This window comes from Mesoplodon densirostris, chromosome 11 (genome assembly GCF_025265405.1).
Source record: "Mesoplodon densirostris isolate mMesDen1 chromosome 11, mMesDen1 primary haplotype, whole genome shotgun sequence".
NCBI classification, from domain to species: domain Eukaryota; kingdom Metazoa; phylum Chordata; class Mammalia; order Artiodactyla; family Ziphiidae; genus Mesoplodon; species Mesoplodon densirostris.
Genome location: NC_082671.1, coordinates 18,741,370 through 18,760,306, shown reverse-complemented (window position 1 = coordinate 18,760,306; position 18,937 = coordinate 18,741,370). Strand labels below are relative to the sequence as shown.

Here is an 18,937-nt window from a genome sequence, read left to right as displayed (position 1 = left end):
GTATATTGCTAAGTCTGCATTGAAAATCAGTCCGAATTGATGGGCAGGGCCTCAAGTTACAGTAAAGAAGGTAAACTCATTCTGGTGGTGATGTAAAATTTAAAGTAGATTTCTTTCTCTTTTAGGTTTTACACTCGTGATTTGCCCATTGATCTCCCTTATGGAAGACCAGTTAATGGTTTTGAAACAATTAGGAATTTCAGCTACCATGTTAAATGCTTCTAGTTCTAAGGTATGCGTCTGTGACTGCCTATTTTGTGTGGTCCATGAAGTAAGATTAGTTTTTATATTTTTAAATGGTTAAAAAAAATCAAAAGAATAGTATTTTGTGAAGTGTGAAAGTTACATGAAATTCAAATTTCAGTGGCCATAAATAATGTTCTGATGGAACAGAATCATGCTGGTTCTTTTATGTGTAGTCTGTGACTGTTTTCATGCTGTAACGGCAGAGTTGAGTAGCTGTGATATGGACCACAACACCTAATATTTTCTATCTGGCACTTTACAGGAAATAATTGCTGACTGTTTTATAGTGTCCATTCTAAAATAGTGAGCAAGAATTTCTTATTATGCCATATAATTAAATACAAAAAATGAATTAGTGACAAGGTACCCAACCCCTGTGGAATTTCTTCTGTTTGGGAATGGACTCTCTTACCTTTATCTGTAGAATAAAGCATTTCCAAGGTGTTTGTTTTTTAAAAAGCATATTATTGAAAATTTTAAAAATATATAAAAGTAGAGAGAATAGTATAAAAACTGCCATGTATCGTTAAGTACCTTTAACAGTTATCAGGATATGACCAATATTTTTCGTCTATATACCCCCAATTTCCCTTCCTGCCCACCCTTGGTTTATTTTTTTGAGACAAGTCCCAGACATCATAGCATTTCAGTTGTAGCTTCTTCTTCAGTGTGTATCTCTAACATTTTAAAAAGGTAACTACAATGCCATTATCACACCTAAAAAATTTAGTATTAGTTCCTTAAAACCATCAAATAAAAAGATTCAGATTTCTGTCTCATCAAATGTTGTTATTTTTTTTAATCATGGTCCAGATAAGGTTCATGCATTATGTTGTATTGGTTGATAATATCCATAGGTTTCCCTTATTTCTTGTTTGTTTCCCACGCAAATTATTGTTTAGGTTGGTTTTTTTTTGTTTGTTTTTTTGTCCTATACTTTCCTATATTTTGTCTCTTCCTGATTGTATTCTTGTGATGTTGTTTCACTTGTTCCTTTTAGTTAGATCTAAACGCTTGACTGTATTTGGGCTTTCTTTTCTTTTTTTTTTGGCAAGAGTATACTTTCCCCTGGTATCACTCAGGAGGTATATAATACCCAGTTATGTTTTTGTGACATTAGCTTGATCAGTGGGTTCAGCTTATGTCTGCCTGCTCTGTAATTATCAAGTTCTCTGTCACCTTTTCATCTAATGGTTTTTAGCAGCACCGATGATTATTGCCTACCTTAGAGCATTATTTAATTAGGGGGTTACAAGATGGTGATTTCTAATTCTCACTTTTTCTTATATTAGCTAGACATTTTCTGTAAAAAATAACTTTTTCCTTATTAACTCTTTGCAGATTGAAAGTTCTTTCCCTTTCTTTACCAATTTTCAGAAAGAGTTGGTTTTCCAGCATTCTCCAAAAGTGGTCAATAAGTTCTTTTTTTTTTTTCAAGTATCATTGTAAACTTATGGATTTTTAACATGTTTGATGTCTTTTGATCCATAGTTATTATTCTTTTTTTATGGTGAAATAGTCCCATCTTTGAGTAGTGAGAGTCTTATCTAAGGTGACTCCTAAATCTAGCTCATAGCTTTTGAGTCTTTGCTTTCTTTTATAAGATACTCTGTGCTCATTTTGTATATTTTCTCACATCCCTAAAGTCAGCTATGTCTTCAGGAAGCCCTGGTTCTCCTAGTCTTTCCCATATAATTTTGTTTTATTTAAACTCTTGTGTCATTATAACTGCTTTCTCATTCACCAAAATGAATCTGTGGAGAACACTGCCTTCTCATATTGCACTTCTTTAAAACTGAAAAAGAGAGTAATAATAATGGAAAGTACAGTTGACCTTTAAACAACGTGAGGGTTGGGGGCCCCTAACCATACACACAGTCAGAAATCTGTGGGTGACTTGTAATCAGCTCTCCTCATTTCAGGGATTCAACCAACTGCAGATCACGTAGTACTGTAGTATTTACTATTGAAAAAAATCTGCATATAAATGGACCCATGCAATTCAAATTTGAGTTGTTCCAGGGTCCACTGTAGTTAGAAAGGTGCATAATTACAAGTTCAGGCCATGTCACTACTGCTTGAAGAGTTGCTGAGGAAATAGCCTTATGTTTGCTCCTCTGAGATTTCTGGGACATTTAGGACCAGCTGAAATACTTAATACACTTTGGCCACTTCTTAACAAAACTAGGAATGTCTCGAGTTAACAAACTGCTTTTCTGGGATGATTGAAAGTATTTTGACTTTCTATCGCATTCACCACTTCTTTTGGTCCTAATTAGGTTAGAAGGAAAAAATACAACATCCAGTGTTCTAAATATTATAGAAAATAACAACAACATTAAGAAGTTAATAGCTGTTAGTTCTTAAGATTTATTCTTATTACATATGTCAGCAGTCCGCGACCTTTTTGGCACCAGGGACCAGTTTTGTGGAAGACAGTTTTTCCACGGACGGGGGTTGGGGGTGGTGGTGGTTTCAGGATGACTCAAGTGCATTACATTTATTGTGCACTTTATTTCTATTATTATTACATTGTAATACATAATGAACTCATTATACAGCTCACCATAGTGCTGACAGGAGGTGAGCTCAGGCAGTGATGTGAGCGACGGGGAGTGGCTGTAAATACAGATGAAGCTTTGCTCACTTGCCGCTCATCTCCTGCTGTGCAGCGCGGTTCCTAACAGGCCACAGACAGGCAGTGTTCTGCGGCCTGGGGGTTGGGGACCCCTGATATATATAATATATAAATGTATGTATTTCATATTATAAAAATTTAATGAATAAGATACTTCATAAAACCTAAATAGATTATGAGTAGATTTGATAACATCATTAAAATAGCTAGTTCACACATACATGAAATGATTTCAAATATAATGTTAAAAATTAATAAAACCCACCTTTATCACCATACGTATTGCATTGAGCTTACATTTTGGCATTTATTGTGAAAAATTTAGAATTATACCTTTATGGATTTATGCTTATTGGAGTGTCTTCACGTTCATTTTTTTGTTCTCTTTTTTGTCAAATGAGATTATTCTTTTATCAGCAGTCTGGATGTAAGTAAGTAACTGAAATGCTGTTTGCACAGCTGCCATGAAGTTTAGTACTGGGACATTACTTTGATTTTAATGAAGTAAACATCTGTTGCTAAAACAGCCCCAAGGCTGTTGCTTCTGAGTAATGAATGTCTTCATTTACCACTGAGTATTGCAGTCTGCTAGCTTAGCTCTACTATCATTGTGTCTGTGTTTCCTTTCAATAGGAGCATGTGAAATGGGTTCATGCTGAAATGGTAAATAAAAACTCCAATCTAAAGCTAATTTACGTGACTCCAGAGAAAATTGCAAAAAGCAAAATGTTTATGTCAAGACTAGAAAAAGCCTATGAAGCAAGGAGATTTACCCGAATTGCTGTAGACGAAGTTCATTGCTGTAGTCAATGGGGACATGATTTCAGACCTGGTATGTATGTTGTATCTAGAAAACCCCTTGATGCTAGGGACTCTTTTCTTACTCAGCTTTACATGATGGAAATCCCTGCTTCCATTAAAATTATCTTCTTAGGTAGTTATTACTCATTTTTTCTTGCCTTAATATAAGGGGAGTCAAGAGGCAGAATCTTTGATCTCTTTACCCCTCACCCCCATGGTAGTGAGGCTTATTAGTCTAATTGCCTTTATCTTTTGAAATGTGTGCTTATTAGCAAATATTATACCTGGCTATCTTTAGCCATAAAAGTTTACTGACCTCCAGATTCCCCTTCACATCTGTTGAAGAATTTGCATCTGCTTCAAATTTGTCTCTTTTAGTCATCATTCTGGGTGTCTTTAGCACCCACTTCAGGATCTACACCCAACTAACTCCTCAGTGTTATAGTTCTATGGTATACTTTAGTAACCTTACTCTTTGCTTCTCCAACAGAATCCTACAGTCATAGCCTGAATCAGATTACTCAGACATGTTCTCTGCAAAAAAATCTGAAAATTAAGTAAATTGTTTGGGTTTTTTGCTGTTGAGTTGTATGAGCTCTTTATATATTTTGTATATTAACTAACCTCTTATCAGGTATGATGTGCAAATCTTTTCTCCCATTCCATAGGTTGCCTTTCATTATGTTAATGGTTTCCTTTGCTATACAGAAGCTTTTTAATTTGAGGCAACCCCACTTGTTTTTTTGTGTGTGAGTTTTTTTTGCTTTTGTTGCTATTGCTTTTGGCCTCAGATTCAAAAAATCATTGCCAAGACTGATGTCAAGGAGCTTACCTCATATGTTTTCATCTAGGAGTTTTATGGTTCCAGATATTATGTTCGAGTCTTTAATTCATCTTGAGTTGACTTTTGTATGTGGTGTAAGATAAGGGTCCAGTTTTATTCTTTTGCATGTGACTGCCCAGTGTTCCCAACACCATTTATTGAAGAAACTATCATTTCTCCATTATATGTTGTTGGCTCCTTTGTAGTAACTTCATTGACTGTATATGTGTGGGTTTATTTCTGGGCTCTCTATTCTGTCCTGTTACTTTAACTATTGCTTTTATTTGTATGTTCTTATACTTTTATTACTGTAGCTTTGTAATATAGTTTGAAATCAGGAAGCGTAATACCTCCGGCTTTGTTCTTTCTCAGGATTGCTTTGGCTATTTGGGGTCTTTGTGGTCCATACAAACTTTAGGGTGGTTTTTCCTATTTCTGTGAAAAATGCCATTGGACTTTTGATAGGAATTGCACTGAATCTGTAGATTGTGCTGGGTAGTTTGGACATTTTAACAATATTAATTTTCCCAGTTCATGAGCGCAGAACATCTTTCCATTTGTTTGTGTCTTCTTCAGTTTCATTCATCAGTGCCTTTTAGTTTTCAGTGTATAGGTATTTCACCTTCTTGGTTAAATTTATTCCTGGGGATTTTATTCTTTTTTGATCTAGTTTAATTTCTCTTTCTGATAGTTGTTATTAGTGTATAGAAACACAACTGATTTTTGTATTTTGATTTTGTATCCTGCAACTTCGCTGAATTTGTTTATAAGTTCTACAGGTTCTTGGTAGAGTCTTTAGGGCTTTCTATGTATAATATTATGTCATCTGCAAATAGTGAGTTTTACTTCTTTCATTCTGATTTGGATGCCTTCTATTTTGTTTTCTTACCTAATTATTGACTAGGACTTCCAATCTATGTTGAATAAAAGTGAGAGGAGGCATCCTTGTCTTGTTCGTGATCTTAGAGGAATAGTTTTCAGCTTTTCACCATTGAGTATGATGTTAGCTGTGGGCTTCTCACATATGGCCTTTATTATGGTGAGATTTGTCCCCTCTAAACCTACTTTGTTGACAGTTTTTATCATGAATGCATGTTGAATTTTGCTTTTTCTGCATCTACTGAGATGATCATGTGATTTTTAGCTTTCATTTTGTTACTGTGGTATATATCACATTGATTGATTTGCAGATATTGAACCATCCTTGCAATCCTGGAATAAATCTCACTTCATCATGGTGTATGATCCTTTTAATGTATTGCTGAATTTAGTTTGTTAATATTTTGTTGAGGATTTTTGTATCTGTGTTTGTCATGGATATTGGCCCATAACTTTTCTTGTAGTGTTCTTTCTTGGTTTTGGTATCAGGATAATGCTAGCCTCGTAGAATGAGTTTGGAAGTGTTCCCTTCTCTTCTATGTTTTATAAGAGTTTGAGAAAGACTAGTATTAAATCTTCTTTAAATTTTTGGTAGAATTCACCAGTGTAGCCATCTGGTCATGGACTTTTGTTTGTTGGGAAGTTTTTGATTACTGATTCAATCTCCTTACTAGTGGTATGTCTGTTCAGATTTTCTGTTTCTTAATGATTTAGTTTTGATAGGTTTTAGTAGGAATTTATCTGTTTCTTCTGAGTTTTCGAAGTTCTTGCTATATAATTGTTTACAATAGTGTCTTATAATTGTATTTTCATAGTATCAGTTGTTATGTCTCCTTTTTCATTTCTGATTTTATTTATATGAGTCCTCTCTTTTTTCTTGTTGAGTATGGCTAACAAGTTGGTCTATTTTGTTTATCTTTTCAGAAAAACAGCTCTTAGTTCCATTGATCTTTTCTATTGTCTTTTTAGTCTCTATTTCTTTTATTTCCACTCTGATCTTTGTTATTTTCTTCCTTCTGCTAACTTTGGGCCTAGTTTGTTCTTCCTATTTTAATTCCTTGAGGTGTAAAGCTAGGTTGTTTACTTGAGATCTTTCTTGTTTCTTAATGTAGATGTTTTTTGCTATGAACTTCCTTCTTAGAACTGCTCTTGCTGCTTCTTGTAAGTTTTGGTATGTTGTATTTCCACTTTCACTTGTCTCAAGACATTGTAAAATTTCTCTTTCTTCATGTGTATCTCAACTAGCGTGACTACAACTAAATGCCTCCCAAAGGCCTGTTCTTTTTCCTTCTATCTTGTAACTGGGAATCACTATTTGCCCTGTTCCTGTGTGAGATCAAAAACCTTTTTTTTTTCTTGATCAAAAACTTTTGATTTGCTCCCCTTCTCCATGTCTTTCCCTCTTCCTCCCCGTTCTCCCAAGCAATTTCCCCTTCAGTCTTCCCTATCTTAGAAAATCACTTAATAACCACTCACACATTTACTCAAGCCAAAGTTTTAGCAGATCTGTTTAGTCAGGGTCTAGTCAGAAGACAAAAGCCATACCAGTTATTTGAACACAGAGAATTTACATTACATTACATTACATTATGTTAACTAAGTAAAAAGTGATTATAAGCAGCTAACTGAAAAAAGAAAAAGAAAACTCTAACGTATCATGGAGGTAAGAGCTAGAAGAAGCAACTACCATCCCTAGGGCTGGGGGAACAGGAAGAAAAGCTTGGGATTGATGAGATTTAGAAACCTAGAGGAGGGGCCTTGTGGAGCTGACGCTTAGACCTATGGGAGGCCCAGCTCCCTGGTGCTGGTGTCTGTGGAGGCAGAGATAGGGTGGACCTGTGATGAAGTCAGTTCTCCAAAGCTTAGAAAACTGCCAATCTTAAGTCCAGCTGGGCTCCTTTCCACCAGTCTACTACACTAGCTCCCTAGCTGGTCTCTGTTCCAGTCTTACCCTTTTACAGTTCATCCTCCACCCAGCAACCAAATCACATCATGTTACTTCCCTCCCTAAACTACCCAGCAGATTCTCTTTGTACTTATAATAAAATCTGTATTCTTAACTGGGGTCCCTAAGACATATGTGATCTGTACCCCGTTTGTCTCTGCCCAATTTCCCCTCACATGTTATACTCCAGCTACAATAAGGTTATCATGATGACCACTTACCATGCCCTGATAATCAGATACTTATTGGTTTACTCCTTGCATTGTCTGATTTCTTTGCTTGAATTGTAGTTCCGTTTGCATAGCATCTTTGCCTTGTTCTCACTTTATCTCTGGTGCCTAGGTCTTTAGGTGTTGGCACATAGTTAAAAGTGTTCAACATATGCCAGGTGATGAATGGATGAATCTTAGACTCTTCCCCCCACCACCATATCTCAATAGTCACTAGGACCTATGGGGTTCCAGTTCATGTATTTCAGTCTTTTCTTTCTGATTTATCCTCAGTGTCATGCCTTATTTCATATTCACTATTTTTTGTTTTCCAGTCTGTCATTGTCACCTTTTAACTCATCTCCCTTTCTTCAGCCTTCTGCTTTACTCCAGCCCATCCTTCACACTTCCACCAAAAGACGATTCGTGAAACATAGACTGTGTCCTTTATCTGCTTGAAAAATCACATGACTCCTCATTTCCTATAGGACAAAGTTCTAGCTCCTTAGAATCAACCAACTGTTCAGTTCATAGTCTTACTTGAACCTGCCTTTTTATACTCTTTGGAGTAACAGTATCAGTCAGGGTTTGGGTAGGGAAGCCGAGCTCTTATGAATGTTAAGGGATAAGGGATTTATTTTAGGATGCAGACCTTGCACAGTTGTGGGAGGAGCTGGGGAAGGGAAGGTCTGGAGGGGGAGTTGGAGGATCAGAGAGAAGTCACTGACTAGTCCTGGAGCACTGGTGTGGGAGGACCAACCGGAGCTTATGGGGAAATCTGCAACTGGCACGGCCATTGCCAGAGGGGCCGCACAGGGGGAGCTCAGGCAAGGTCTCTGGTTAGTTTCCTCTGAGTAGCTGTCACCTCCGTGGGTCTGCTGCCAGGCATCTAGGGGGCCAGTGTTGATCAGCGAAGCCTACAGCTGGGAAGAAGAGCTGAAGGAGGAATGGGGAAGAACTGGGACAGGCTGGCACTGGCTGGGCATTTGTCCACCATCCTATCTGCTGGGAAGGCCCTTCAGAGAGTGTAGCAGCTGCTTCCCTCCTGCCTCCCAGGCCTTACACAGGTTCCTCTTCTGGTCCAGCTGTAACTTGGAACCATCCAGGGAATAGAATAGAATAGAGTTCCCAGCCGACTGGGGTTGACAGTAGGTCCATCTAGCACAGCACCCTGTGATCTAGCCCCAATGCTAACATTGAGCCATTTCTCCCACAGTTCTTTTTCACTTTTCTCCAAATAGTTTAAATACTTAAGGGTGCACTCACAGACGACTTATCTGGTGGCTTAGATGTGTCTGATAAGTATGAGCCCAGAATGCTTTCCGGAAGTGAGTTATATAAAAACCAGTGCCCTCACCAAACGTTTCCTGTTCTGAGTTTGCCACTCTTGGATGATACCTGTGGTAGAAGGGTTTTGACTGATGGTCTTTTTATCTCTCGTCAGTTGCCATAGATTCAAACACTATGGCTCCTCCCACTCTGCCTCTCGAATCCACTGTTCAGCAGGTATAGACCAGTGCTCAGCTGATTGGAAATGTTGTGGTAATCCCTGTTGAGGACACCTATGGCCAAGAAGTGTTTCTGAAGAACCAGTTAAAAGTAGAGTAAAGCCTGTCTATCACCAAGGCTAGGCAGCAACCACAGCTTAGATATAGGTGGCTGTGGAAGTAAAATTGCAGTCATCTTGATGATCTGCAGAATGTTAGAAGATGTAATTTACTCCTTAAAGTATAGGAAGAGGGCTACTTTGTATTTTTTTTTTTTCCAGATTATAAGGCCCTTGGTATTTTGAAGCGGCAGTTCCCCAATGCATCGCTAATCGGGCTGACTGCAACTGCGACCAGCCATGTTTTGAAGGATGCTCAGAAAATACTGTGTGTTGAAAAGTGTTTTACTTTTACAGCTTCTTTTAATCGGCCAAATCTCTATTATGAGGTATGTAACTTTTATGTCAATTTATTTTGTGAAGGATTTCGGAAGAAAGGTTACTTTTTCGTTATGTCTGTTTACATAAGTCACAGTTAATTATGTTTAAAAGTTTAAAAAAATCAAATGAGTATAAGCAGACATATTAAAGAATGCTTTCTTCGTATATCTCCTGTGCTATTTCTTTGCTTGGTTAAGTAGAAAACACTGCCTCATTAAATTTGCGTACATGCTTTCTTATGCAAGGATGGAGAGAAAGCATGTATTGATACTAAGGACCCTAATGACATTTCTATAGAAATTAATTATGAAATAATGCAAAAATTAATATACCATTAAAGATTTGCTAATACTCTCTATTTAGATTTTATTTGATATACAACCTTGAAAGGTAAATAACCTCACAGCTGTTTTTACTTTCTAATCCTTTTAAGGATAGACTTAATATTTTTCTGAGCTCTTACTGACTAGTTGTTTCTGCCATGGTTTATGTTTTTACAAAAGTAGCATCAGAAAATTTAAAAAGTCTCTGTCTTTACAAGTTATCCACTGCTTCTGTGCCTCCTCATCTCTGGTAAATTCAAAAATAAGGATCAAGAAGCGTCTGGGAGGTGATAGGGTCAGATGGGCGAGTGAAAGAGTAATAGAAAAAAACACCGTGCCCAAGAAAGAGTGGCTCCTTGAAAGTTGTAAGTAAACGACTGCATGAATGGTACTCATTAATTTACTTTTTAATAAGTTAACTTTTTTTTTAGGTTCGGCAGAAGCCCTCAAACACTGAAGATTTTATTGAGGATATTGTAAAGCTCATTAATGGAAGATACAAGGGACAATCAGGTAATATAGACACAAACCAAGTTTGAAGACTGAGAGAGAACTTTCCAAAAGTAGCACGTTATTTACACTAATACACTGAGAAAAAGATTAGCACCAGAAATATTAATGCATGGCAGAAGGTACTTGAAAATATCATGATAAAATTAATTTGCTTGGTGATCTTAGAAATCAGGTGTGGCATTTGCCGATAACACAGATTATGAGAGTCATAAAACTGATTTATTTTTGCTTATTTACACTTAATTGCGTTAAAGAGTGGACCTAATGACATAATGTTAATTATCAACAGCACATATTTAGTAAGTATCCACTGTGTATAAGATTGAAGGTTAAGCAGTGATTTTCTAAAGGGATGTAAACTATAGTTCCTTATAGTAAAGGATACATTAAAGAAATAAACAGTACATACTGAATGAGCTAAGTATAGATGGAGTTGAGAGTGTGTATAACATGTGTTCCAGGATTAATGTAGAGACAAGTGTTACTAGAGCAAAGAGTTGGTGTAAAAGTAGCAGTTCAAAACTATTCTGTAGATTTTCAGGAGATATTAATAGGGGCCATGGGTAAAAGGAGTTCCAGGGTCAAATAAGTTTAAGAAAGGCTGCAGCTGTTTATTCCTCCTGCAGAGTCACAGGGTGTATCAGCACCTTAGAAATTCTGACCAGCCCTACAAACAAAGAGACACACGTGTTTGTCTAACTTCATTAACCTTCCCAAACTTATTTGCACATGAAACTCTTTTCTCATAGCATGCTTGTTAACATCTTGTGGAGCTGCGGGGCATCAGTTTGAGAAAGACTATGTAGTGGGAGATAAAGTTGGAGAGAGAACTGAGATAATGGGAACCCAAACTGGTGGCTCCAGGCTTGTTACTGCTCTGGAGCAAGTTGGTGATCAGACCTTGAATTACACTGAAAAATCAGTATGGGTTCAGGGCCTTGGAATTTTTCATAATTCTTATTTTCCCCCATGCATTGTAATTATCAGCCTCTTCAGTGTGTGAGTTAAAAATTTTCTAGGAATGTACTATATATATCTAACCATTTCTTTTACTACAGGAATAATATATTGCTTTTCTCAGAAAGACTCTGAGCAAGTTACAGTTAGTTTACAGAAATTGGGGATTCCTGCAGGGGCATACCATGCCAATATGGAACCAGAAGATAAGACCAAGGTTCATAGAAGATGGTCAGCTAATGAAATTCAGGTTAAGTAACAGATCTTCAATAGAAGCCTAATTCACCTTTGGATATATTTTAACTTGACTTAATTAATATATAAAATGTTAACACATTTTAGGTAGTAGTGGCAACAGTTGCATTTGGTATGGGAATTGATAAACCAGATGTGAGGTTTGTTATTCATCATTCAATGAGTAAATCCATGGAAAATTATTACCAAGAGAGTGGACGTGCAGGTATGTGTAATTCACATCCAGAAATCATTTTTTTTTAATGTTTATTTATTTATTTGTCTGCGTCAGGTCTTAGTTGCAGTGTGTGGGCTCTTTCGTGGTGTGCAGGCTTCTCTCTAGTTGTGGCACGTGGGCTCAAGAGTACACGGGCTCAGTAATTGCAGCTCGTGGGCTTAGTTGTCCCATAGCATGTGGGATCTTAGTTACCTGACCAGGGATTGAACCCACATCCCCTGCATTGGAAGGTGGATTCTTAACCACTGGACCACCAGGGAAGTCCCCTAGAAATAATTTTTAAAGAACTTTAAAAGCACTATAAATGATGTTTAATAATACTGTATTTTTAATCTTTATTGGCTAGTATTTTTATAACAAACAATGAAATCTTTTTTGTAGTTTTATATTTGCCTATGGAGAAATTTATTTATGTTCTATTGGAGTGTCATGAATTATTTCTTCTCATATTTGCTAAAATAATTTGATGTCCATCTTTGCCTCCTGAGTTTTTAATTAGTGGTTTCAAGTCTATAATTTAAATAACTGGATTACTTATGGACACATTTTTAAGCTAGTAAGGCTGATTATTGATAGATCTCTTTAGTCATTTTTTTAAAAAATTTGAGGGCAGCCGTTAAAAATTAACTTTCACAGCTCTGTTTGAAATTTCTAGATATATATTTAGACTACGAAATATTGCCAGCAAATTTTATATATTATTTTTGCATGTTTGACTTTTTAAAGTAATTATGCAATCTCAAGATTCTTCCCACTGCAGGTCGAGATGACATGAAAGCAGACTGTATTTTGTATTATGGCTTTGGAGATATATTCAGGATAAGTTCAATGGTGGTGATGGAGAATGTGGGACAACAGAAGCTCTATGAGATGGTGTCATACTGCCAAAACATAAGCAAGTAAGCACACACCTTTTTGTCACTTTTGTCAATTAAAGACAAGCACAGTATGAAAGCACATGACATTACTTTGAGTCCTTACTCAAGTGAGTAAATACATTAGTGAAACATCAGGTGCAAACCAGTAAAAGCAGATGTCTGAAGGGTGGGAACCAGTACATGAACCTGCAGGATGCCTGAATCTAAGAAAATATATTCTCAGATATAGAGAACAAAGTAGTGGTTACCAGTGGGGAGAGTTGGGGAGGAGCAGTATAGGGGTGGGGGGGTGGGAGGTACTGCAACACGGGGAATATAGCTAATATTTTATAATAACTGTAAATGGAAAGTAACCTTTAAAAGTTGTATAAAAGTAAAAAAAAAATAGTGTCTTAAGTCTAAAAAAAAGAAGTCATTCTCTGTTTGGGAAGGATAGCTGTTAACTTTTTTTTCTAAATGTTTGGTAGAATTCACCTCTGAAGCCATCTAGTCCTGGTCTTTTGTTTCTTGGGAGTTTTTAAATTACTGATTCAATTTCATTACTGGTAATTGGTCTGTTCATATTTTTTATTTCTTCCTTGTCTTGGGAGGTTGTACATTTCTAGGAATTTGTCCATTTCATCTAGGTTGTCCATTGGCAAATAGTTGTTCATAGTAGTCTCTTTGATTTTTTGTATTTCTGTAGTATTGGTTGTAACTTCTTTTTCATTTCTGATTTTACTGATTTGGACTCTCTCTTTTTTTCTTGATGAGTCTGGCTAAAAGTTTATCAATTCTGTTTATCTTTTCAAAGAACCAGCTCTTAGTTTCATTGATCTTTTCCATTGTTTTCTTAGTCTCTAATTTATTTATTTCTGCTCTGATCTTTATGATTTCTTTCCTTTTACTGTCTTTGGGTTTTGTTTGTCTTTCTTTTTCTAGTTCCTGTAAGTGTAAGGTTAGGCTGTTTATCTGAGATTTTTCTTGTTTCCTGAGGTAAGATTATATCACTATAAATTTCCCTCTTAGAAAGCTTTTGCTCCATTCCATAGATTATGAATCATTGTGTTTTAGTTTTTATTTGTCTCCAGGTATTTTTGCATTTCTTCTTTGATTCTTCAGTGACTCATTGGTTGTTTAGTAGCATATTGTTTAGCCCCTGCATGTTTTGTTTTTTGCAGTTTTTTTCTTGTAGTTGATTTCTAGTCTCATAGTGTTGTGGTTGGAAAAGATGATTGATATTATTTACTTTTCTTAAATTTACCAAGGCTTGTTTTGTGGCCTAGCATGTGATCTATCCTAGAGAATGTTCCATGTGCACTTGAAAAGAATATGTATTCTGCTGCTTTTGGATAGAATGTTCTCTCTATATATATCTATTGAATCAATCTGATCTAATGTGTCATTTAAGGCCAGTGTTTCCTTATTGATTTTCTGTCTGGATCATCTGTCCATTAATGTAAGTGGGGTATTACAGTCCCTTACTATTACTGTGTCACTGTCAGTTTCTCCCTTTTTGTCTGTTAATATTTGCTTTATGTATTTAGGTGGTCCTATGTTGGGTGTATATATATTAACAATTGTTATATCTTCTTGGATTGACTCCTTGATCATTATGTAATGTCCTTCTTGAGTCTTGTAACAGTCTTCCATTTATTTATTTTATTTTATTTTATTTATTTATTTATTTATTTATTTTTTATTTTGCGGTACCTGGGCCTCACTGTTGTGGCCTCTCCCATTGTGGAGCACAGGCTGCAGACGCGCAGGCTCAGCGGCCATGGCTCACGGGCCCAGCCACTCCGTGGCATGTGGGGTCTTCCCGGACCGGGGCACAAACCCGTGTCCCCTGCATCGGCACGTGGACTCTCAACCACTGCGCCACCAGGGAAGCCCCCAGTCTTCCTTTTAAAGTCTGTTTTGTCTTATATGAGTATTGTCACCCCCACTTTCTTTTGATTTCCATTTGCATGGAATACCTTTTTCCATCCCCTCACTTTCATTCTATGGGTATCTTTAGAGCTGAGGTGAATCTTTTGTGGGTAGCATATATATGCAGGTCTTGATTTTGTATCCATTCAGCCACTCTGTGTTTTTTGATTGGAACATTTAGTCCATTTACAGTTAGTGGAATTATTGATAGGTATGTACTTACTGCCATTTTGCTAATTGTTTTGGGGTGGTTTTGTAGGTCTTTTTTGTTCCTTCTTTTGCTCTCTTGTGATTTGATGACTATCTTTAGTATTATGTTTGAATTCCTTTTTCTTTATTGTGTGTTTATCTATAATAGATTTTTGGTTTGTGGTTACCATGGGGTTTATATATAGCAATTTCTCTATATATATACATGATTGTTTTAAGTTGCTGGTCTCTTAATTTCAAATGCATCTTAACAATCCTGCATTTGTACTCCTCTCTCCCACAATTACTGTTTTTAGTCTCAGTCATCTTTGTAGGCTTATTGCCTATCATATAAAAATGACTCAAAATTTTTGAAATAAGCAGCAATTAGACCATGATAGAAAATGGCATTTCTTTCCTATGGATGCCACAATAATCTAGTTTAAAAAATGAGAAAACGAAAATTTCCTTAAAATATCCAATATCCAGTAGCCCCCATGAAGCATATTTTGGGGTTTAGACTCAAACTAATACTGTAAAATATAAGAAACTGCTATCAGGAAGAGTCACTTAATACAGGCATACCTTGGAGATATTGCAGTTTCAGTTTGAGACCACTGCAATAAACTGAATATTGCAGTAAAGCAAGTCACATGAATCTTTTGGTTTCCCAGTGCATATATGTTATTTTTACACTCTACTATAATCTGTTAAGTGTGCAATAGGATTATGTCTATAAAAATAAGGTACATACCTTAATTTAAAAATTATTACTAATAAATGCCAGCCATCATCTGTGTCTTCAGCAAATTGTAGTAGTAATTCAGACTACTGATGACAGCTCACCATAACAATAGAATAATATTGGAAAAGTTTGAAACATTGCGAGTATTATGAAATTGTGACAGAGGCATGAAGCAAATGCTGTTAGAAAAATGGTGCCAATGGACTTGTTCAATGCAGGGTTGCCACAAACCTTCAATTTGCAAAAAACACAGTATCTGCAGAGCACAGTAAAGCAATTGCAGTAAAACAAGGTGTGCCTATAGTTGTGAAATACTGCATCTCAGACAATTTTTTGAAAGCAATGTCTATTAACAACATATGGAAAAAATTATTATATGTGGTGGGCAGAATAATGGTCATGCAAAGATGTCCACATCTGAAGCCCTGGAACCTGTGTGCTACTTTACATGGCAAAAGGGAATTAAGGTTGCAGTCAGCTGATCTTAAAATAGGGAGATAATCCTGAATTATTTAGGTGGACCCACTTTAATCACAAGGGTTCTTAAATGTGGAAGGAGGCATAAGATGTCAGAGTGATGTGAAGACTTAACCCACTGTTGTTGGCTTTGAAGGTAGAGGAAAGGGGGCCATGAGCCCAGGAATGCAGGCAGTCTTTAGAGTCTGGAAAGGGCAAGGAAACAGATTCTCCCCAAGAGCCTCCAGGAGAAATCCAACCCTGCTGACACCTTGATTTTAATCCAGTGAGACACATGTCAGCCTTCTAACCTACAAAATGTAAGATAATAAATTTGTGTTGTTTTAAGCCACCAAGTTTGTGGTAATGTTATGGCAGCAATAGGAAATTAATACAGTATATAACTCTGTATTTTAAAATAGGAATTCTTAAAACTCTATTATTTGATAATTTGTATTTCTGATGTGTTTGCAGCTGTCGCCGTGTGTTGATAGCTCAACATTTTGATGAAGTATGGAGCCCAGAAACATGCAACAAAATGTGTGATAATTGCTGTAAAGAGATTTGTGAGTTCTTTTTTAAATCCTCATAGGCTAATATTTATATGTAGGAATACATGAGGGCAATATTAGACACCCAAAATGGATTTAAAAGAATAAGCAAGGTGGGAATAGAATTCCCCAGATTCAAGAGTGACAACACAAAGTTTTGAAACAGAGGCAAAATTAAAAGTCATATGTGTATGCATTTATTTTATGTTGCTACAGTGAGGACATGTTAAATTTTTTTTTTTTGCGGTATGCGGGCCTCTCACTGTTGTGGCCTCTCCCGTTGCGGAGCACAGGCTCCGGACGTGCAGGCTCAGCAGCCGTGGCTCACGGGCCCAGCTGCTCCGCGGCATGTGGGATCTTTCCGGACTGGGGCACGAACCCGTGTCCCCTGCATCGGCAGGCGGACTCTCAACCACTGTGCCAACAGGGAAGCCCTTTTTTTTTTTGCGGTACGCCAGCCTCTGACTGCTGTGGCCTCTCCCGCTGCGGAGCACAGGCTCCAGACGCGCAGGCCCAGCGGCCGTGGCTCACGGGCCCAGCAGCTCCGCGGCATGTGGGATCTTCCCGGACCGGGGCACGAACCCACGTCCCCTGCATCGGCAGGCGGACTCTCAACCACTGTGCCACCAGGGAAGCCCGACATGTTAAATTTTTAAGAAATGAAGGGAAAAGTTTAAAAACCTTCTGAATAGAAATACTATTTTAAGTAAGAGAACGCTAACCTCTTGTGATAATCTCTAATGCTTTATAGTTACTGATTGGAAAGAGAAATATAGTGCAAAATAAGAGACTATAGCGTATCATTTTTGATCCAGATAATGGCTAACCACTCACTCATAAGACACTAATTTAGCAGTGTGTTGGTGCTGTCTTTTCACTTTTTAAGATCCTGTGTGTTTGTGTATTATTGGAAGAGCTGGACTAACCCATTCCTCATTGAGTTCTGATGCCTGGGTCGGTCACAATTTTAACTTTGCAGCTAGAGAAAATTATTTCTGTTTATTAGATTATTTTATACTGCCCAAATTAACAAAAGCCTGATACATACATCGGAGTGTTAGTATCAGTAATTGGGAATAACTGTCCACGACATTCTTGTCATGAAATTAGAGTCCCTAGGAAGCCATACCGGTTGTCAGAATATTGCTTAATGAGCACGCATCAGGTAACATGAAGAACAGACTGACTGGCCTGTGATCACCGCTAAGTATTTGTCATAATCATGTTTGGCTGACACTCTTTGGTTCCTAGAGCATACCCAAAGGCCTTCTGATAACCAGATTATTTTCTTTACATCACTTAAATCTCACAGTGTCTTACAGAGACTATAGCTTAATCTAGTGATAAGAGACTTGAGCAGTAGTCTTAGTTCAGAACATAGAAACAAATCAGTGTTTAGGGTGGCTCACATTGGGTGAAGACTTACTTTTTAAACCAGTCTAACCACTTAGGACAGCCTATCCTTGCCCTAATTTTGAAATCCCATTCACCTGTAACCATGCCTCTTTCATTACAGCATTTGAAAGAAAAAATGTAACAGCGTACTGCAGGGATCTAATCAAGATCCTGGAGCAGGCAGAGGAACTGAAAGAAAAGCTCACTCCACTGAAACTGATCGACTCTTGGATGGGAAAGGGTGCAGCGAAATTGAGAGTAGCAGGTGTTGCTCCTCCTGCGCTTCCTCGTGAAGACCTGGAGAAAATTATTGCGCACTTTCTTATACGGCAGTATCTCAAGTATATACAAACCCATTTCTTGCCCTTTCATGTGGTCTTTATGATTCTCATTTTTATAACTGCAGCAGAACAAATGGTTTTGTGGTTGTTTCATAAGAACTTTTAAACGCTATGCAAAATTTACCTAGTAAACAAATTCAAACTTTGATTACTGTATGTCAAAAAAGCACAAAACTAAAATACTTTCTATAAACTGCATTTTTATACTAAAAGTTTTATATTTCATATCAATGTTACTTAAAATTATTGCACTTATTTTTTTTTTAAATAAATTTCAGTTTGTTGTCTGCAATTTGTCAAAACCTGATTGTTGGCCTTTTATCTTCTGCAGAGAAGACTACAGTTTTACAGCTTATGCTACCATCTCATATCTGAAAATAGGACCTAAAGCTAATCTTCTGAACAGTGAGGAACATGTTATTACCATGCAAGTAAAGAAGCCCATGCAGAGCTGTTTCAGGGTAGCTATTAATTTTTACTTTTTATATATTTGAAAAAGACATTAAAGCCTATGGGATGCGTTTCTTTAACTAGTTCTCTCCTGGGTCCAGTGGAGCATAAGAAGAGATTAAGTCAGTTTTCTTCCTGGAATCTGGGTAGAGAAGAGAGAAAACCTACTTTTGTGTTCTGTAGAGGTATTGAGTAGAAGAATATAGACTAGGGGTTTCCAACCTTTTGGGACGTGAAGACTCCATTTAATGTCTGATGTTATGAGGCACCCTGCCCTTGCTTGTGGTC

At 37.1% G+C, this 18,937-nt stretch overlaps 1 protein-coding gene across 1 annotated transcript in view; it reads left to right on the top strand.

Moving 5' to 3' along the window:
* Nucleotides 1-18,937, top strand: part of RECQL (RecQ like helicase) — a 35,681-nt gene that overhangs the window by 15,586 nt on the left and 1,158 nt on the right. Inside the window, exons 6-15 of the mRNA XM_060113945.1 lie at nt 126-232; nt 3,518-3,716; nt 9,310-9,476; nt 10,223-10,304; nt 11,363-11,511; nt 11,604-11,721; nt 12,494-12,632; nt 16,387-16,478; nt 17,980-18,199; nt 18,531-18,660. Coding sequence (XP_059969928.1) covers nt 126-232; nt 3,518-3,716; nt 9,310-9,476; nt 10,223-10,304; nt 11,363-11,511; nt 11,604-11,721; nt 12,494-12,632; nt 16,387-16,478; nt 17,980-18,199; nt 18,531-18,660 — 1,403 coding nt within the window. The remainder of the gene's footprint in view (nt 1-125; nt 233-3,517; nt 3,717-9,309; nt 9,477-10,222; nt 10,305-11,362; nt 11,512-11,603; nt 11,722-12,493; nt 12,633-16,386; nt 16,479-17,979; nt 18,200-18,530; nt 18,661-18,937) is intronic.